This window comes from Pan paniscus, chromosome 2 (genome assembly GCF_029289425.2).
Source record: "Pan paniscus chromosome 2, NHGRI_mPanPan1-v2.0_pri, whole genome shotgun sequence".
Classification (NCBI taxonomy): Eukaryota; Metazoa; Chordata; class Mammalia; order Primates; family Hominidae; genus Pan; species Pan paniscus.
The window spans coordinates 72,919,505-72,939,271 of NC_085926.1; the positions used below are offsets into that span (position 1 = coordinate 72,919,505).

General features: G+C 42.5%; 1 protein-coding gene across 5 annotated transcripts in view; it reads left to right on the top strand.

Annotated features, from left to right (window-relative positions):
• The window catches only part of GXYLT2 (glucoside xylosyltransferase 2), a 92,944-nt gene extending 73,311 nt beyond the window's left edge, over positions 1 to 19,633 (top strand). For 4 of the 5 annotated variants that reach the window (XM_034956894.3, XM_034956896.3, XM_034956895.3 and 1 more), the window contains 2 exons: positions 6,091 to 6,263; positions 13,530 to 19,633. In XM_034956894.3, coding sequence (XP_034812785.1) covers positions 6,091 to 6,263; positions 13,530 to 13,712 — 356 coding nt within the window. In that variant the 3' untranslated portion in view covers positions 13,713 to 19,633. Of the gene's footprint in view, positions 1 to 6,090; positions 6,264 to 10,694; positions 11,222 to 13,529 lie in introns of those variants that run through there. The other variant, XM_034956892.3, reaches the window with a different exon arrangement.
• The last annotated feature ends 134 nt before the right edge of the window (positions 19,634 to 19,767 follow it).

The window sequence follows — 19,767 nt, forward strand, 5'->3', positions numbered from 1 at the left end:
CCAAGGACCAAAGTAGTTTCTTCATCTCTCAGAGGCCTCATGGTTTCTGTGATCTTTGCTTCTCTCCATGCCAGTCTGATTCTTTTCTGTCTCTCAGACCACATTCTCTGTTTGCCCATGGCCCAACCTGATTGTCAACCCCAAGTGAATACATTTTCACAAGTCCACAATCAATGATGATGGATCTCCTCTGTTTCCTAATTCGAATTCTTAGAAAAAAAAAAAAAAAAGAGAGAGAGAGACTGGCCCAGCCCAGCTGCGACTGAATTCTCTTTAATTTGGGAGACCACCCTTGATCGGTCTCTAGAAGGGCAAAGTCATGTGGCATTTTCCTCTCTCAAACGTGACCACATAGGTCTGCTCCTTCTACAAGGGCAATTTCTAGAAAACTGAGATGTGGGTAGGGAAGAAAATGAAACCAGCCAAGTATAAGTGATAAGGCAGGGCATCAGGCTAGTGTAGAGGCAGAATTCTGCCTGAGGGAAGAGAGAAGAGCTGAAATGCCCATGGAGTACACGTAGATTGTGAGTCGAGTGTGTGATACTAGGGAGGCAGGAGGAGTTCATGGGAACCTCAAGGAGCAGGACTCACTCACATGGGACAAGTCTCTTCAATGGCTCCAGGAGGGCCTTATTCTCATCCTGCCTGGAGTCACTGGAGCCCTGCCCTTGAGCATGCAACCACATTGTATATTCACCACACCAAAGCACCCAGCAACAGGCAGTTACGAGTGCTGCATTGTGGGGTTGACAAGCCCAGTTATTTCATATTGGGACTGTTCTAGGAAACTGGTAACAAATCACTGTTTCAGGAGTCTAGGAAGTTCATGAGCCCTGATGTAAAACGCAAGAGAAACGGATAAAAATTGTATGGTCTGTGTGAGAAGGGGTTGTGTCAACTTTGTGTCTTTCACAGTGCAAGGCTCAGTGCTTTAAATAGAGTTGGTGTTCAGAAGTGTTGTTTGGTTGAATGAATGGAATTAAGAGAAGGGAGTGAAGGGGAAAAGTATTAAAAAATGGAAGAGAAAGAGCCACAGCAAGGAAAATGAGAGAAAAGAGAAGTTCAGGAGAGAAAGGAGATAGAAAGCTGGAGAAAGGGAAAAGATGCATTTGGTGAAAGGAGGTATAAGTTGCATTTCATTCATTCATTCAGCACTAGTTTTTGAGCACTATGTGCCAGCCACAGGGCTAGGTCCCAGGAATATGGCAACAGATGAGTTAAACAAAGTTACTGGTTTCATGAAACCTACCTTTTGTTGGAGGAGGTAGAAGGTAGACTCCTAAAGAATAACTAGTTGTTCAAAATCACAAATTGTGATAAATGAGATGGAGGAAACAAATGAGGGGTTGAGAGAGAGACCCTCAAGGCTGGAGAGAGAAGAGCTTCCTTAGATTGTGTGATCAGAAAAGCCTTCTCAAAAAAGTAATTGCCTTTTTTGGAACAAGGAGCATTCTGAAATAAGGAAAAAGAGAATGCTGGGAAATCTCAGTTCCAGGATGGGACATTAAAAAAAAAAAAAAAGAAACTATTAACAGTGCAGTTGAACAGCCTCCGTTCTATTGATACAGAGTATTAAGCGAGGCCGCATGTGGGAGCTTATGCCTGTAATCTCAACACTTTAGGAGGCTGAGCAGGGAGTATTGCTTGAGGCCAGGAGTCCCAGACCAGTCTGGGCAACGTGGCAAGACCCCATCTCTACTAAAAAATAAAAATACATAAAAAATAAAAATAAAAGTGTAGCAAGCCTGTATTACCATGAAGTTAAAATGATCAGGCATAAACTAGTTCATAATCTTAGAGATCCCAAGAGTATGAAATAATCAGAAATATAAGGAGAGGAGTAGGCTGGGCACAGTGGCTGACACCTGTAATCCCAGCACTGGGAGGCTGAGGCGGGCAGATTACTTGAGATAAGGAGTTCGAGACCAGCCTGGCCAACATGGCGAAACCCTGTCTCTACTAAAAATACGAAACTCTGGATGGGCACAGTAGAGGCCTGTAATACCAGCACTTTGGGAGGCCGAGGCGGGCAGATCACCTGAGGTCCGGAGTTTTTTGGGTTTTTTTTGAGACAGAGTCTCACCCTGTTGCCCAGGCTGGAGTGCAGTGGCACAATCTTGGCTCAATGCAACCTCCACATCCTGGGCTCAAGTGAGTCTCCTGCCTCAGCCTCCTGAGTAGCTGGGATTACAGGTGTGTACCACCATGCCTAGCTAATTTTTTTTTTTTTTTTTTGAGACAGAGTTTCACTGTTGTTGCCCAGGCTGGAGTGCAATGGCACGATCTTGGCTCACCGCAACCTCTGCCTCCCAGGTCCAAGCAATTTTCCTGCCTCACCCTCCCGAGTAGCTGCGATTACAGTCATGTGCCACCACGCCCAGCTAATTTTTTTGTATTTTTAGTAGAGACAGGGTTTCTCCATGTTGGTCAGGCTGGTCTCGAACTCCCGACCTCAGGTGATCTACCTGCCATGGCCTCCCAAAGTGCTGGGATTACAGGCGTGAGCCACCATACCCGGACAAATTTTTTAATTTTGTAGAGACGGGAGTCTCGCTGTGTTGCCCAGGCTGGTCTCAAACTCCTGAGCTAAAGCAGTCCTCCCACCTTGGCCTCCCAAAGTGCTGGGATTATAGGCGTGAGCCACCATGCCCGGCCTTGGCTTCTCTTTACTGCTGTTAAATCAAGGTGAAATGTTTTTCTAACTTACCACGATTATAGAGCTAGATGGGGGTAGAAGCCAGATTTACACCTCTGCACTTCTGATTCCAGAGTCTTTGCCCTTTCTGTTTGTTTTCTGCCTTGGAGTGCCCCTCACTGGGCTCAGTCCTCTAAGGAGGTTGCAAAGAGAGAAAAGGTTTCTCTCTTTTTTTTTCTTTTTTTTTTTTTTTGAGACAGAGTCTTGCTTTGTCATTCGGGCTGGAGTGCAGTGGTGCGATCTCGGCTCACCACAACCTCCACCTCCCAGGTTCAAGCAGTTCTCCTGCCTCAGCCCCCTGAGTAGCTGGGACTACAGGCACATGCCATCATGCCTGGCTAATTTTTGTATTTTTAGTATAGGTGGGGTTTCACCATGTTGGCCAGGCTGGTCTCGAACTCCTGACCTCGTGATCCGCCCGCCTTGGCCTCCTAAAGTGCTGGGATTACAGGCGTGAGCCATTGCACCCAGCCGAGAAAAGGTTTCTTTTTGTAAGCCCTAAACTACTTGGAAAGAGGCAAAAACTCTCATCACTAATCTAAACTCCATGAAAGCAGGGACTGGATTTTTCTATTATTTGTCCACAGTGCACACAGCAGACCCTCAACAAATATTCATTGATTCAATCAATCAGTGTGTTTACAAAAACAGACTCAAGCACAGTTTATTCAACTGGAAACTTTAGAAGGCGCTTAAACAAGACAATGTAAATGCTTGGGTGAGCATCATTAATGAGTGATATGACCCATTGGGTGACAAAAGGAAGCAGTTGGGTGTGGCCAGGCACAGTTCAAAAGCACTTTTAGATATTTTCCTTTATTTAATCCTCACATCCAGTCTCTGCATTAAATTGCAGAAAGGTCAGGCAGCTAATAGAGGAGTTGTGATTCAAATCTATATAGGGTGACTTGAGGATGGCCACGACTCCATCCCACTTAGGGACTATGTATGTGCAAATGTTCAGGTAAATGCAAGTACGGGAATGTCATGGTGGAATGGAGTTCTCCTGAGAAAAGAGAAATGTCACAGTGTGTTATGAGCAATTAGCAATTTGATAAAGGATGCCTAAATGTCACTGTCCTATAAAAGACTGAGCCATGAAAACATACACAGCCTGCCAGACGGGATTGTGACAATCACTTCATTATTTGCCTTCCATCTTGAAGCTTTCTGTAAGTAATCACTAAGCAATGATTTTTTTTCTGTGAGACAGGAATGCCATCAACCCAATGAACAAGCACATCTTGAAGTTGCTTTTCCAATGGTGGTGGTGTTACTGATTTGCTGTAATCCTCTCTTGTGCTCTCTCACAGGGTCTTTCTCATGATCAGCAACACACATTTGCAGAGAGCTTTGATCCATACTCCTCTGCCCCCAACCCTGAAAAGCATCAAGCTGAGAAGCCAGGAAGCTAGGGGTCATGAATTTATTGCTAATTGTATAATTCTGGTCACCAAGAGGAAATTTTCTGAATCCAATAGGATTAGGGCAGAGTTTCTCAACATCAGCACTATTGCTATTGTTGGGGACTGTCCTGTTCATTATAGGATGTTCAGAGCACCCACTAGATGCCAGTAGCAGCCTCCCCCATGTATAACAGTCAACAGTGTTTCCCTCCAAATATTGCCAAATGGCCCTGGGGTAGAGGAGTAGGGAGGGGGCAAAATTGCCCCTGGTTGAGAACCAACCAGGGTTTAGAGATACAAACACACCTGTGTACATATGTGCACATATGGCCATGGTGCATATAGTTAGCTTGGCACAGGGCTTTTTTTTCTTTGCTTTTTGCTTTGGGGTTTTTCTCTTTCCTGTTGTAGGTGGGGTTTTTTTGTTGTTGTTGGTTTTTGTTTTTGAGATGGAGTCTTACTCCGTCACCCAGGCTGGAATGCAGTGGTGTGATTTCAGCTCACTGCAACCTCTGCCTTCCGGGTTCTAGATTCTTGTGCCTCAGCCTCCTGAGTAGCTGGGATTACAGGCTCCTGCCTCCATGCCTGGCTAACGTTTGTATTTTTAGAAGAGACAGGGTTTCATCATGTTGGTCAAGCTGGTCTCGAACTCCTGACCTCAAGTTATCCACCAACCTCAGCCTTCCAAAGTGCTAGGATTACAGGTGTGAGCCACTGTACCCAGCCGAAGGTGGGGGTTTTTGCTGGTTTTTTTTTTTCCTTTGGTTTTTTGTTTGTTCTTAATCTGAAGCAGAATCTTTACTTTAATCTTGACTCCTCTTTTTTAGCTCTGTCCATTTTATAAAACCTTTCCAGAGAGTTGATTACAACTGCTAACACTATTTTTGACATTTTTTTGTGTGTATCTTTTTTTTTTTTTTTTGATACAGGATCTCACTCCGTCACAGGCTAGAGTGCAGTGGCATGATCATAGCTCACTGTAACCTCTAACTCCTGGGCTCAAGGAATCCTGCCAAGTAGCTTCAAGTGTGCCACCATGCCTGGCTAATTTATTTTTGTAATTTTTTTGGTTTGTTCGTTTTTTTTTGTTTTGAGACAGTCTTATTTTGTTGCTCAGGGTGGAGTGTAGTGGTGCGATCTTGGATCACTGCAACCTCTGCCACCTCCTGGCTATTCTCCCGCCTCAGCCTCCCAAGTAGGTGGGATTACAGGTGCGTGCCGCCATGGCTGGCTAATTTTTGTATTTTTAGTAGAGACAGGTTTCGCCATGTTGGCCAGACTGATCTCAAACTCCTGACCTCAGGTGATTTGCCTGCCTTGGCCTCCCAAAGTGCTGGGATTACAGGCGTGAGCCACCATGCCTGGCCCAGCTGCTAATTTTTAAAATTTGTGTGGAGACAGGGGTCTTGCTATGTTACCCAAGCTGGTCTCAAACTCCTGACCTCAAGTGATCCTTCCACCTTGGCCTCCCAAACCCTGGGATTACAGGTGTGAGCCACCACACCCAGCCAGTGCAACTGCTAACATTATTGAACCACTACTGTATGTTTGATACCCTGCTAAGCATTTTACATGTATGTTTAAAGTTTAATCATCAAAATAAGATAGAGGTTGTATTATTCCCATTTACAGATGAGAAAACAGAAGTACAGGAAGTTAAGTGACTAGACATGGATTTCAGTGGTTTTAAGTGAGAGAGTTGAGATTTGGACCCAGGCTGCCTCATGCCTGTGTTTGCTTTCTTATTTAAGATGCAATACTCTCTTCTTTTTTTAGATGAAACCTACATCATCACTGTGTGCCCCTTCAATTCTTGATCTCAGAATTTTGACAAATGGAGCAAAATTTGATCTATGAGTAAAAAATCACACTCCTGTACTTTGAAATTACATGCTGTGTACAGTTAGTGGAAACAGTTTAATCGTGGGACATGTGCATGAGAGCTGGCACTAACCGTGGACATATATGTCTTTCTCTTTTTACCACCAGAGTGTCTCTATGTATTCCCCTGCCAGTGGAACTACCGTCCCGATCACTGCATGTACGGAAGCAACTGCAGAGAGGCTGAGCATGAAGGTGTGTCTGTTCTGCATGGAAACCGAGGCGTCTACCATGACGATAAGCAACCAACGTTCAGAGCACTCTATGAAGCAATACGGGATGTAAGTGTGCCCTTGCTGCTGTTAGCAGATGTGCTTATCAGCATGAAGCAATATTGGCGCTTTAGTCACCTGTCCCTTTGAAGGCCAAATATTCCCAAAGCATAGAGTTATACCAGTTATTCCCGACCTCAGTCACGCTCTGTCACTATATCCTCTTGCCACCTTGTACTATGTCATATCTACTTGACTTATTTCCACGTACACCATTCATTATCTTTTACTTAACCAAATTTACTTTAGGAGGAAATTTCTGTTTTTTGTTTTTGTTTTTTGAGATGGAGTCTTGCTCTGTTACCCAGGCTGGAGTGCAGTGGTGGGATCTTGGCTTACTGCAACCTCCACCTCCTGGGTTCAAGTGATTTTCCTGCCTCAGCCTCCCAAGTAGCTGGGACTACAGACACGCGCCGCCATGCCTGGCAAATTTTTGTATTTTTAGTAGAGATGGGGTTTCACCACGTTGGCCAGGCTGGTCTCGAACTCCTGACCTCAAGTGATCCACTCGCCTTAGCCTCCCAAAATGTTGGTATTACAGGTGTGAGCCACCTACTTTAGGAGGAAATTTCATGTCACAAAGACAGCTTCTGTGCCTTTTGCCATAGTGTAAGGTAACATATAGGATCAAGATTAGACAATAAAAAGAAAATGATATTACTCAGTTCTAGCTAAATACGTTGCCTGATTGCCAACTCCAATCTGTTACTCAATCAGGGGTCAAGGTGTTCAGTTATAACAAGGAGGCAAACTAAAAGTAACAATCAAGCCTTTATTTGCTTAACTGCAGAAGTGCATGCAAGCAGCAGAAAGAGGCCCTGACTCCCCAGTCTTCCATTTTTCCCCACCAAAGGGTACAAGATAAGAGTCAAGTGCATACAGCACACATGGCAGGAACCTTCTCACTGCCAAGGGGCACTGAAGAAAAGGTTCTTGGCTGGATGCAGTGGCTCACGCCTGTAATCCCAACACTTGGGGAGGCCAAGGCAGGTGGATCACGAGGTCAGGAGTTCGAGACCAGCCTGGCCAATATGGTGAAACCCTGTCTCTACTAAAAATACAAAAATTAGGCTTGGCGCAGTGGCTCATGCCTGTAATCCCTGCACTTTGGGAGGGCAAGGTTGGCGGATCACGAGGTCAGGAGATCGAGACTTTCCTAACATGGTGAAACCCCATCTCTACTAAAAAATACAAAAAAAAATTTTTTTTTGGTGCTGGGTGTGGTGGCGAGTGCCTGTAGTCCCAGCTACTCGGGAGGCTGAGGCAGGAGAATTGCATGAACCCAGGAGGCGGAGCTTGCAGGGAGCTGAGATGGCGCCACTGCACTCCAGCCTGGGTGACAGAGCAAGACTCCATCTCAAAAAAAAAAGAAGGTTCTTGCCTCTTTATGGACTCGTGGGCTAGGGATGGGAAAAGAGAGGAGAAAATAGGGTGGGAATGCAGGTATGTGTATGAACATGGCTGTCTGGAGCCCTTTATGCAACTTTCTCAAGAAAACTACAACATAGTAAGACCCCATCTGTACAAAAAATTTAAAAAATAAGGCAAGCCTCATGCCTGTAATCTGAGTGACTTGGGAGGCTGAGGCAGGAGGATCACTTGACCCCAGGAGTTCAAGGCTGCAGTGAGCTATGATTGCACCACTTCACTCCAGCTTGGGCAACAGAGCAAGACCCTGTCTCAAAAAAAAAAAAAAAAATTCACGACAGAAGAAAACTATATGAAATTCAAATGTCAGCACTGGTAAATAAAGTCATATTGGGAACCAGTGACACCTATTCATTTATGTATTGTCATTTTTCTTTTGGTGGAGATGGGATCTTGCTTTGTTGCCCAGGCTGATTTCAAACTCCTGGCTTCAAGTGATCTTCCCATCCCAGCCTCACAAAGTGCTAGGACTACAGGTCTGAGCCATCGTGCCTGGCCATTTATGTATTATCTATGGTTATGTTGGCACTATAATAACAGGATGATTAGTTGTGACAAAGGACATATGGTCTACAGAGTCTAAAATATTTACCATCTACTCCTTTACAGAAAAAGTTTGCCAGCCCCTGACATAAAACATGTAGAATTTATTAGGCTTTGTTGTTAAAGATCGAATTCTCTAAGTTTCATGAACAGGCTTTGGTAGAAGTGAGGTAGGGGGTAAATCCTGTAACATAGTAACATTTTTTTGTGTATGAAAATGTGCATTTGCAAAAAAAAAAAAAAAAAAAAAAAAAAAACATTTAAGGCCCAGCACAGTGGCTCATGCCTGTAATCCCAGCACTTCAAGAGGCTAAGAAGTGAGAGGATTGCTTGAGGTCAGGAGTTTGAGGTCAGCGCAGCCAACATAGTGAGACCCCATCTCAAAAAAAAATAAAATCGGCCTGGTGTGGTGGTTTATGCCTGTAATCCTAGCACATTGGGAGGCTGAGACAGGCAGATCACTTGAGGTTAGGAATTCAAGACCAGCCTGGCCAACATGGTAAAACCCCATCTCTACTAAAAATACAAAAATTAGCCGGGTATGGTGGTGCACGCCTATAATCCCAGCTATTAGGGAGGCTGAGACAGGTGAATTGCGTGAACCTGGGAGGCAGAGGTTGCAGTGAGTCTTGATTGCACTACTACACTCCAGCCTGGGTGACAGAGCGACACTCCATCTCAAAAAAACCAATTAATTAATTAATTAAATAGGCCCGGTACAGAAGCTCACGCCTATAATCCCAGCACTTTGGAGGCTGAGGCGAGGAGTTCAAGACCAGCCTGGGCAACATAGTAAGACCCTGTCTCTGAAAAAACAAATTAAAAAAAAGAAAATAAATGAAAAAAAGAAAGTATGCATTTGCTAGGGAGAGTCCTGGAGAATTCTAACTCTGAAATTCGCAGAGTTGGCTGAGCGTGGTGGCTCACGTCTGTAATCCCAGCACTTTGGGAGGCCGAGGTGGGTGGATCACCTGAGGTCGGGAGTTCGAGACCAGCCTGACCAACATGGAGAAATCCCCCCCGTCTCTACTAAAAATACAAAATTAGCTGGGCGTTGTGGCGCATGCCTGTAATCCCAGCTACTCGGGTGGCTGAGGCAGGAGAATCATTTGAACCTGGGAAGCAGAGGTTGCAGTGAGCCAAGATCATGCCATTGCACTCCAGCCTGGGCAACAAGAGTGAAACTCCATCTCAAAAAAAGAAAAAAGAAATTCCTAGAGTTGACTTCTGTACAGGGAAAGTGTTTAGCATGCATCCAAGCTTTTCCTTCTGCATTTCCTGCTATTTGGTTTTCAAAGGCCAGGTGATTTAATTACGCAGAAAATTTGTTCTGTGCTTAATGATATCCTCACATTTAAATATTCAAACACTGACTCCAGGGGCAAACTCATTCAGGAGTACAAGCAGAAGTTAAATAAGTACACAGCAGCCGTGTGTCTATCAGAGCCACTCTTGGGTTTCTTTTGTGATCTGTCACCCCTAGTTTGGAGTTGAGCAGTTGTGGTTCTTGAGTTACAACTCATCTTGTTTGTTTTCTGGGGGATCAGAAAGAGGGCTGAACAACTTTGTTTCATAAATGATTCTGCTTAGTACACTCCATGATTTTCCTCAGTTGGGCCTGAAAATATAGTTTTCGTTCAGGCATTTCAATCGGAAAAATGACTAACCCTGACCTAAAATGTGAGTAAATATAAAGAGACTCCATCATAAAAGATGTATTTCCCCATTCTCTACAATGCTGTGAACCATTGTGTAGTGGGTCAGAGCTTGGCTTTGGGCCTGGACAGACAGGTTCAAATCCCAATTTTGCCACTTTCTGGTGATTTGCCATTAACTGTGCCCTTACCTTGCTGGGCCTCAGTTTTTTCATCAGTCAAGTGTAGATAATAAGATTATCTACCTCAAACAAGTGTTATGAAAATTCAACAAAATGATAGTCTTTACGCTTTTAGTACAGAGCCTGACATACAGTTTGTGCAATAATTAGAAGTTGTTTTGGCCAGGTGCGGTGGCTCACACCTGTAATCCCAGCACTTTGGGAGGCTGAGGCAGGTGGATCACTTGAGGTTGGGAGTTCGAGACCAGCGTGGCCAAAATGGCGAAACCCTGTCTCTACTAAAAACATGAAAATTAGCCGGGCGTGGTGGCGCATGCCTGTAATCCCAGCTACTTGGGAGGCTGAGGTAGGAGAATGGCTTGAAACCGGGAGGCAGAGGTTACAGCAAGCCAGGATCGTGCCACTGCACTCCAGCCTGGGCGACAGAGTGACACTCCATCTAAAAAAAAAAAAAAAAGATATAAGGAAGTTGTTTTGATGATAACAATTTCACACTTTCTCTAGCTTTTTCACATTTCTCTCTCTCTTCTTGCTTATAAACAGTTTCTCTCTATATATCTTTTTCTTTTTCTCCCTTCATCTGTCTCTGAAAATATTCTCTCTCTTTCTCTCTGTTTCTCTCTCTGTTTCAGGTGCTCATAGACATCCTAACCTGTGTGGTACGTGTTTGTGTGAAAGGGCAGTGCAGCCTCCCCACAAGAAGGCATCTATCATATAGACATTTTTGCAGTAATTCTCTTGACAGTCACTTATGAAGCATCTATTTTATGCAGGAACAATTCTAGTTTCTAGGAATTTGGAAGGTAATAAGATGAACAAAGCCCTAGTCTTTAAGAAGCATATATTCTGAGCTGGGCGCAGTGGGTCACGCCTGTAATCCCAGCACTTTGGGAGACCGAGGCAGGTGGATCACCTGAGATCATGAGTTCGAGACCAGCCTGGCCAACATGGTGAAACCCCGTCTCTACTAAAAATACAGAAATCAGCCGGGCGTGGTGGCAGGCACCTGTAATCCCAGCTACTCAGGAGGCTGAGGCAGGAGAATTTCTTGAACCCAGGAAGCGGAAGTTGCAGTGAGCCAAGATCGCACCACTGCACTCCAGCCTGGGTGACAGAGCAAGACTCTGTCTCGGAAAAAAAAAAAAAAAAAAAAAAAGAAGCATATATTCTGGTGGGGGAAGCCAGACAATACTCATTGAGAAAAAGAAAGAAAAATTCAGCCTGGGCAACATAGTGTGATGAGTCTCTACAAAAATTAAAAAAAAAAAAAAAAAATTAACCTGGTGGCACATGCCGGTAGTCCCAGCTACTGGGCGGGGAGGGGTTGGGGCTGGGGTGGGAAGATCCCTTGAGCTTAGGAGGCCAAGGCTACAGTGAGCTAGGATGGCACCACTGTACTCCAGCCAGAGCAAGACTTTGCCTCTTTAGGAAAAAAAATAGTAACAACTGGGCGTCATGGCAAGTGCCTGTGGTCCCAGCTAATTGTGAGGCTGAGATGGAGGATCACTTGAGCCCAGGAGTTCAAGGCTGCAGTGAGCCGTGATTGCCCCTCTGTACTCCAGCTTGGGTGACACAGCAAGACCCTATCTCAAAAAAAAAAAAAAAAAGAAAGAAAGAAAAAAAAAATCCTCTGAGATAGTAAAAAGAGTGGGCTGATGGGTCCAAAGTCCTGGGCTGGAGAGGAGTGTTCTACCAGCTGGGGGGAGGGGCACCAGGAAGGCTGCTTGTAAGTCCTAGACTTATCAGATGGAGGCAGCCCAGGGGAAATCTGGGGAAAATCCCGTGAAACAGAAGGAGTAACCAGGGGAAAGTCCCAGAGGCAGGAATGAATTTGGTGTGCTGGAAATACAGGAATGGCCAGATAAGAGGAGAGAGGAGGAACTGAGAGGGGAGAGTTTCCAGGTCACCTTGAACCTTTAGAACAAGGGAGGAGTTGGAATCTCATTCTAATGGCAGTGGAAAGCCCCTTCGGGAAAGTGATAGGCTCTGATTTATGATTTAAAAATATCACCTTGGTAACGTGGTGGAAGGGATGCAAGAGTGAAAACACAAAGGCTATTTATTTGTGAGACTAATCGCAGCCACCTGGGTGAGCAGTGGGGCCAGCATGGGCTTGCGTGGTGGCAGGAAAATGGGAAGAAGTCGCCATATTTGGGTTATGTTGTTGAGATAGAGTTTACAGGACTTGCTGATGAATTGGATGAGGGTTGTGGGGGGAAAGAGAGGAATTGAGGGTGATTCCAAGGTTTTGACCTATCCTGTTCCCATTACTGGAGCTACAGTGGTGAAAAGGACAGATTCAGGACTGGCTTCAAGGGGTTTATCAATGGTTTAAATTTCATGATTAAAGAAAAAGTATCCCAAATCAACCTGGTCTGGGAGAGAACCTTCTTGCATTACATAATGCATAATCTCCTTCCGAGAAGAAATTGGCATCTCTGATAAACCTGTGTAAGCAGTATTTCTGATTAATTTTAAAGGATTAACATTTGTTCTAGGAAACCAGACACCCACCTCTCCTGTTAGGCAAGAGTGTACTGATCTTTAACCATTCTTCTTTCATTTCTCGCTAGTCTTTCTAGCGAGTCCTGACCAAGAGTGGATCTTTGACTTGATCTACTACCAGACTTCTCCCTTTCAACAAGATTGTAATAAAACTTTGATACATGTGCATAACTAAGTGGTCTGAAAGATTTATTTTGGGTTATACTGCTCATAGACGTATTCCATGAAAAAAACAAAAGAATTTTTAAAAATGGCAGTGATGATCTCAAAAGCCCAATATTAAGAGGGAAGTAAACAACCACTAATATTTGGTACCTGAATTATTAAAATCTGGTTTATTGCCAATAAATTTTACTAGTAATTGTTAAACCCTGAACTTCACGAGATTACCATAGACATACCCTAAAGTTTCTTCATTAAGGTGAAAAAAGATGAAGAATTCATTGTTTTGTTGTAGTAGATTTCAAGTGAGTATCTTGAGCCTTCCTTCTACTCAGCATAAACATGCTATGATATATGGACTTTCCTGTCCTTAGAGACATGCATCATTTTTAGATTGTAAGACCCTTAAGGACCCAAAAATTTTTTAAATTTTATTACTATTCTTTTTTAATGAGATGGGGTCTTGCCATGTTGCTCAGGCTGGTCTCAAACTCCTGGGCTCAAGTGGTCCTCCCACCTCGGCCTCTCAAAGTGCTGGGGTTACAGGTGTAAGCCACCATGCCCAGCCTTTTTCTTTTTAAAGAGGTAAAGAAACTGAGGTTCAGAGAGTTTAAATGATCACCTGGGGTTGCACAGCTGAGACGGGATTTTAAGTTAGATCCTCAAAGGTCTTTTCACTTGTCCAAACCTGTGCCTGTGGGCTTATCGTAATTCCTGTGTCATTTCTTAGTAAAAATGATCTGCATTTAAAATGGCATTTCTGTTACTAAATAAGCTTTTTTTTTTTTGTCATCTTTCAGTTTCCCTTTCAAGACAATCTCTTTCAATCCATGTATTACCCCCTTCAGCTGAAGTTTTTGGAGACTGTGCACACTTTATGTGGACGAATCCCGCAAGTTTTTCTGAAGCAAATTGAGAAAACAATGAAAAGGGCTTATGAGAAACACGTCATCATCCATGTTGGCCCCAACCAGATGCACTGAATATTTTGTCTTGTTGCAAGTCAATTAGGCGTCTTGTGACCAAGGAAATATTAATCTCTAAGCTGCCTGGGTCTTTTTGTGTGAATATTTAATGGTGCTCCATGACTGTTGAGTTTTAAAAACCTCGTTAAATTTTGCCAAATCAGTTGCCCCCAAAAGGGAATATGCTTTTCCTTATTTTTTTTTTCTAAAATGCTATTTATCTCTAAGGAAAAAAAAAAAAGACTATTACTCATTTAACATTGTTTAAGCAGGTTGAGCTAGCTGTGAAAATAGCTTTTGTGAGCCTTCCAATTCCTAAATGTCTGAGACCATTTCAGTGGCACCTGAGGTGTTATATTGATCTAGCATTCCTGAAACTCTTTCTATGCAACTGACTCCCCCACACCCGTGTTATAAAAGTAATAAACACACTTGTGAAACAGAGAGACACACTTGTAGAGCATATGGGTCAAGGGCTCAACATCAAGATTAGATTAGCCATAATCCTATTGACCAGTGGAAAAGATTGTTTCCATTTTAAAGCAGTTCCTTACAACCTTTTTTCTCTACTTTTGCATTTTCCACTCTAACACACATCTAAAACAGGTAATCTCAGTAAAAGCTGGCCTTTTTGCTGAGATTTTTATGTGGGAGACTAAAATATTAGACGAGATGATTATGCATACAGAATTTTATTTAAAATACACCTGAGAATCATTCAGATACTTGGGCAGTGTTAAAGGATGAAGCATGTATCTGGGGGTATTTCTTCTTTTTCTTTCTTTCTTTCTTTCTTTTTTTTTTTTGAGACGGAATCTCACTCTGTAGCCCAGGCTAGAGTGCAGTGGCAGGATCTCGGCTCACTGCAGCTTCCACCTCCTGGGTTCAAGTGATTCTCATGCCTCAGCCTCCCCAGTAGCTGGGATTACAAGTGTGCGCCACCACACCCGGCTAATTTTTGTATTTTTAGTAGAGACACGGTTTTACCATGTTGGCCAGGCTGGTCTTGATCTCCGGACCTCAAGTGATCTGCCTGCCTCAGCCTCCCAAAGTGCTGGGATTACAAGTGTGAGCCACTGCACCCAGCCAATCTGGGAGTATTTCTAAATTAAAAAATTGTTTCAATTTGTGGAGGACTAAATCGTAATACATTTCTATGCAACAATAGCTTCTGAGAGGAAATTCAGGAATGTTTGTGTTTACCACAGACAAAAACATTTGATCTGTTAATCATCAGTAGCTGTGGTCATCTCTCTTTCTTAAACTGTTGGGCAATGGGTGGAAATCAGAGACTAACTTCAAATTTAATGTGTAAAAAACAAATAGTTCAGCTGCTTCTATTGGTAAGAAAATTCAGCTTCCTACCAGCCTTAGAAAGGTCTCTTTAAACAATTTCTTTCCCCCTAGGGTTACCCAGCTGGTCCATACAGGTTTTATCACCTCACTGCAAGGAGGAAGTTGAATATTCTGTTCCCCACGGGGATCTGGCTTAATCCCTAGTTGCTCATATAGTTGGTATCAGCATAGCAATATTTTGCATAATGCTTTATTTTTCTCAAATGACTATTGCATAAATGATCTTGATATTTGCAACAGCCTAGTGGATTTAGTAGGGTCCTGAATCATCTCTATAAGGCAAACAAGGAAATTGTAACACAAAGAAATGAACATATTGAATATAATTGCTATTCTGTAAGACGTACAGTCTGTGTAAGATGCATCTTATTTACAGAGACATTTTTGAAAATTAAAATATTAAATACCTTTTGTTATATCGAGACAATGATCTGAAAGTATAAAAAGAAAAATATTATCTTGTTGATGTAAATATGATATCCTTATAAATATTAGAATCCAATAAGATATCATGGGCGCAATATTAGCAAAAAAAAAGTCAGTCTTACCCTGAAAAAAAAATAGATATGAAAATCTCAGCACTACAGAGAAATGTTTAGATGCCAATCAGTTTTGGTATGCAGCATTATTATAGTAGTAACAAATTTAAATCTAAAATTTTAGAGTAATACTTTCCTTCTGATCAGTTGCCCTGTGGTTATTTTTGTTAAGGAAACTACCATTATGATGGGAAACTCTTATTTTTGCTGTTATATTTTGTTTCCTTATTTCACCACTAGAGGTGACATCATTATTTTGTAACTTTAGTACTAGGCTTTCCATTTGTGGTATGGACACATACGATATGGAGCAATTTTTGAATTGTCTTTCACATAGGGGAAATTGCATCTTATATACCCATAAATTGGGTTTTAGTGAAAGAGCCAGGATGGAACATAATTTCCTAACTTCATCCCAGTTTCCTTTCTGCTTGTTCAGAATGGCCAGTGAAACACACAAATGGCACTCAGATTTGTTGATGGCTCACCAACTCAAAGAGGTTCCTTCCCTCCTTTGATAAGTCCCACAAAAACATCTACTGTAAAGACTTGAAATACAATGCCTTTCTTTTTTATGAGAGCCAAGTTTACCCACAACTCTCAACTACCAGTACTGGTCTGACTGTGCAGAAAAGGGTTGCCCGCAAAGGTCAATGATATCACCCTAGAACATTCTAGAATGATGAATTTTGAGAATGTGAAACCTTAGAACCTCGTGCGGTTGTCTGCCTTGGAATTCCTGTGCTATATCCCGAAATTTTAGCTGAATTTGGCAGAGAATTTAGAGAAAATTTGCTTTTCTAATCCTTGCTGCCTGAAAGTGCTAATTATTTTCCATAGCTAGGATATTACCATGGAGCAATATTTTCTCTGCCTTTGATAACTCCCAGCAAATTACTACATTAACCGCCTTTGAAATCCAGGAGCCACAAATTTTAATTCAGTGGCCTGCTAAAACATGCACTCTCTGGTTTAAAGTTTGCCAAAGGTGGTGCTGCCCCATATGCCACATTGAATACTGGGAAGGGCCGGGCACGGTGGCTCACGCCTGTAATCCCAGCACTTTGGGAGGCCGAGGTGGGCGGATCACGAGGTCGGGAGATCAAGACCATCCTGGCTAACACGATGAAACCCCTTCTCTACTAAAAATACAAAAAATTAGCTGGGCGTGGTGGCGCCTGTGGTCCCAGCTACTTGGGAGGCTGAGGCAGGAGAATGGCGTGAACCCGGCAGGCGGAGCTTGCAGGGAGCCGAGATTGCGCCCCTGCACTCCAGCCTGGGCGACAGAGCGACACTCCGTCTCAAAAAAAAAAAAAAAAAAAGAATACTGGGAAGAAGGTGGGCCAGTTCTCTCCTCTCCTCCTGCCCTGCCTTTTCTCTCTTCCCTCTCTTTTCTTCTTTACTCATTTCTTTTTAATTTCTGTTTAATGCATATAACTATGGAGTTCCATTAAAGAAGGAAAGAGCACTTTCTGATAGCAAAAGGTGACAGTATTTTTATATGCATCGAGATTGAGGTTTTTCAACAGCAGTGTCACTGGAAATGCTGACAATATTTTTCTTGCTGAGTGTTTCTCCAATATAAATCTCAGTAATCATGGCTTACATTGAAAATTCTAATATTTAAACAATTAACTGGCTAGAAAAGCAATTTAAGTTTTTCTTCAACTTCCAAAATGGCAATTTAGCACTTTGGATACAAAGCTTCAAGCTTTACTATTTATGGGATATGTCTAGTTCATATTCAGTGCTTCCATTGCAAATTATTGTGACTTTTACCAAATTTGGTATTGAAATGGGTATTTATATGGACTCAGACGTTTGAGAGTATTTCTTTTATTTGCAGTTATGGTGTTCATGAGCAAAAACAAACAAATAAACCAAATCATACAAAACATTATTATTCACAGTGATTGAAAACAAAATAATGATCCAATAACAAAATAATCACTCCAGCCCAGCCTGAAAGCAGGACATTCATACAAATTTAGATTCATGTATAAATATTATCTGATATTTATACGTTATTATCTGATATTTATACATATAAAAGATAAATTACATGTGTTTGATAAACCAACATGAACATGATTTCATCACTGAAATCAGAAATATGTTGAGTTCTATGACAGCACAAATCATATTTCCTTTCTTTCTTTCTTTCTTTTTTCTTTCTTTTTTTTTTTTTTTTGAGATGGAGTCTCACTCTGTCGCCCAGCCTGGAGTGCAGTGGTACGATCTCAGCTCACTGCAAGCTCCACCTCCCGGGTTCACGCCATTCTCCTGCCTCAGCCTCCCAAGTAGCTGGGACCACAGGCGCCACCACGCCCAGCTAATTTTTTGTATTTTTAGTAGAGAAGGGGTTTCACCGTGTTAGCCAGGATGGTCTTGATCTCCCGACCTCGTGATCCGCCCACCTCGGCCTCCCAAAGTGCTGGGATTACAGGCGTAAGCCACTGTGCCCGGCCTCTTTTCTTTCTTTCTCTTTTTCTTTCTTTCTTACTCTTGCTGTCTTGCTCTCTCTCTCTTTCTCTCTTTCCCTCCCTCCCTCCCTCCCTCTCTCTCTCTCTCTCTCTCTCCCTCTTTCTTTCTTAAGCAAGCTAACACAGGACATATTCTCTCTTTTTTTTTTTTTTTTTTGAGATGAAGTCTCCGTCTATCACCTAGGCTGGGGTGCAGTGGCACAATCTCAGCTCACTGCAGCCTCCGCCTCCCAGGTTCAAACGATTCTCATGCCTCAGGCTTCCGAGTAGCTGGGACTACAGGTGTGCGCCACCATGCCCAGCTAATTTTTGAATGTTTAGTAGAGATGGGATTTCACCATGTTGACCAGGCTGGTCTCAAACTCCTGAGCTCAAGTGATCCACCTGCCTTGGCCTCCCAAAGTGCTGGGATTACAGGCATGAGCCACTGTGCCCAGCTGACATATTCTCACTTAATAGAATTATAGAGAAATTTTTCATGTTTTTCTTTTTCTCTCCCACTTTTTCATATTCCTCTTTTTCATTTTTGCCTTTCCATTTCTGTGTATATGTAAGCTTCTGAGGAGAACCAAGAAGCTTGGCTTTAGTGGTAGAATGACAGAACTTAGGGATCCCTTGCAGGCTAGAACGAAGTTCTAACCCTTAGACCAAATCTTTATGTTAAGAGTTTTCCAGAATTCAAAAAAAAAAAAATCAATCAACACAACACACACACACACACACACACTGCCTTTAAAAGGAGGAGCCAATATTTGTTGTACCTGTGAACTGAGGAATTATAGATAAACCTTAGGTCAAATCATTTCACAATTGCATTGGTGGTATTGAAAACTGATGAGATTTCTCTGACAAAGAGAGAGCTTTGTCCTAGTTTTTGTTCTTCATAGGTCAAAACTGGCAATATTCTCTTGTCTGCAAGATAAAGTGTTTGTGCTTCTATCACCATATGCATGAACATGTAAGAATCAGATACAATTTCTGCTTCATCAGTTTCACATGTTCATGTTGTCACTGAAAAAATGCATCCACTGTTTATAGCTCCCAAGGAGACCCCAAATTCTTTTTTTTTTCTTTTGAGATGGAGTGTCGCTCTTGTTGCCCAGGCTGGAGAGCAGTAGCGTGATCTCAGCTCACTGCAACCCCCGCCTCCTGGGTTCAAGTGATTCTCCTGCCTCAGCCTCCCCAGTAGCTGGGATTTACAGGTGCCTGCTACCATGCCTGGCTAATTTTTGTATCTTTAGTAGAGACAGGATTTCACCATGTTGGCCAGGCTGATCTCAAACTCCTGACCTCAGGTGATCCACCCACCTCAGCCTCCCAAAGTGCTGGGATTACAGGAGTGAGCCACCGCGCCTGGCCCCGTATTCATTTTTTATATTGGAAAACATTTTTTTTGTAATTTTTCTTTGCAAAGAAATGAGCATAAAAAAGAATACTCCAAAGAAAAGGAATTATTACAGCAAATTAAAAGGGACATGGTACTATGATTTAATTACTGTCTTGTCTTTTTAAAATATCATCTCTTGTTTTACCCTTTTTTTAAATAAAAGCTTTAAAAACATGTCTTTGGGTATTATTTTGGAGGTATGTTTCTTTTATATAAGATTTCAAGTTTAAACATTTACAGTAAGTAATAATATTTAAATTCTTGTAACAAGTAATGAAATATTTGGTTTAGTAATTAGCTTAGTCTAT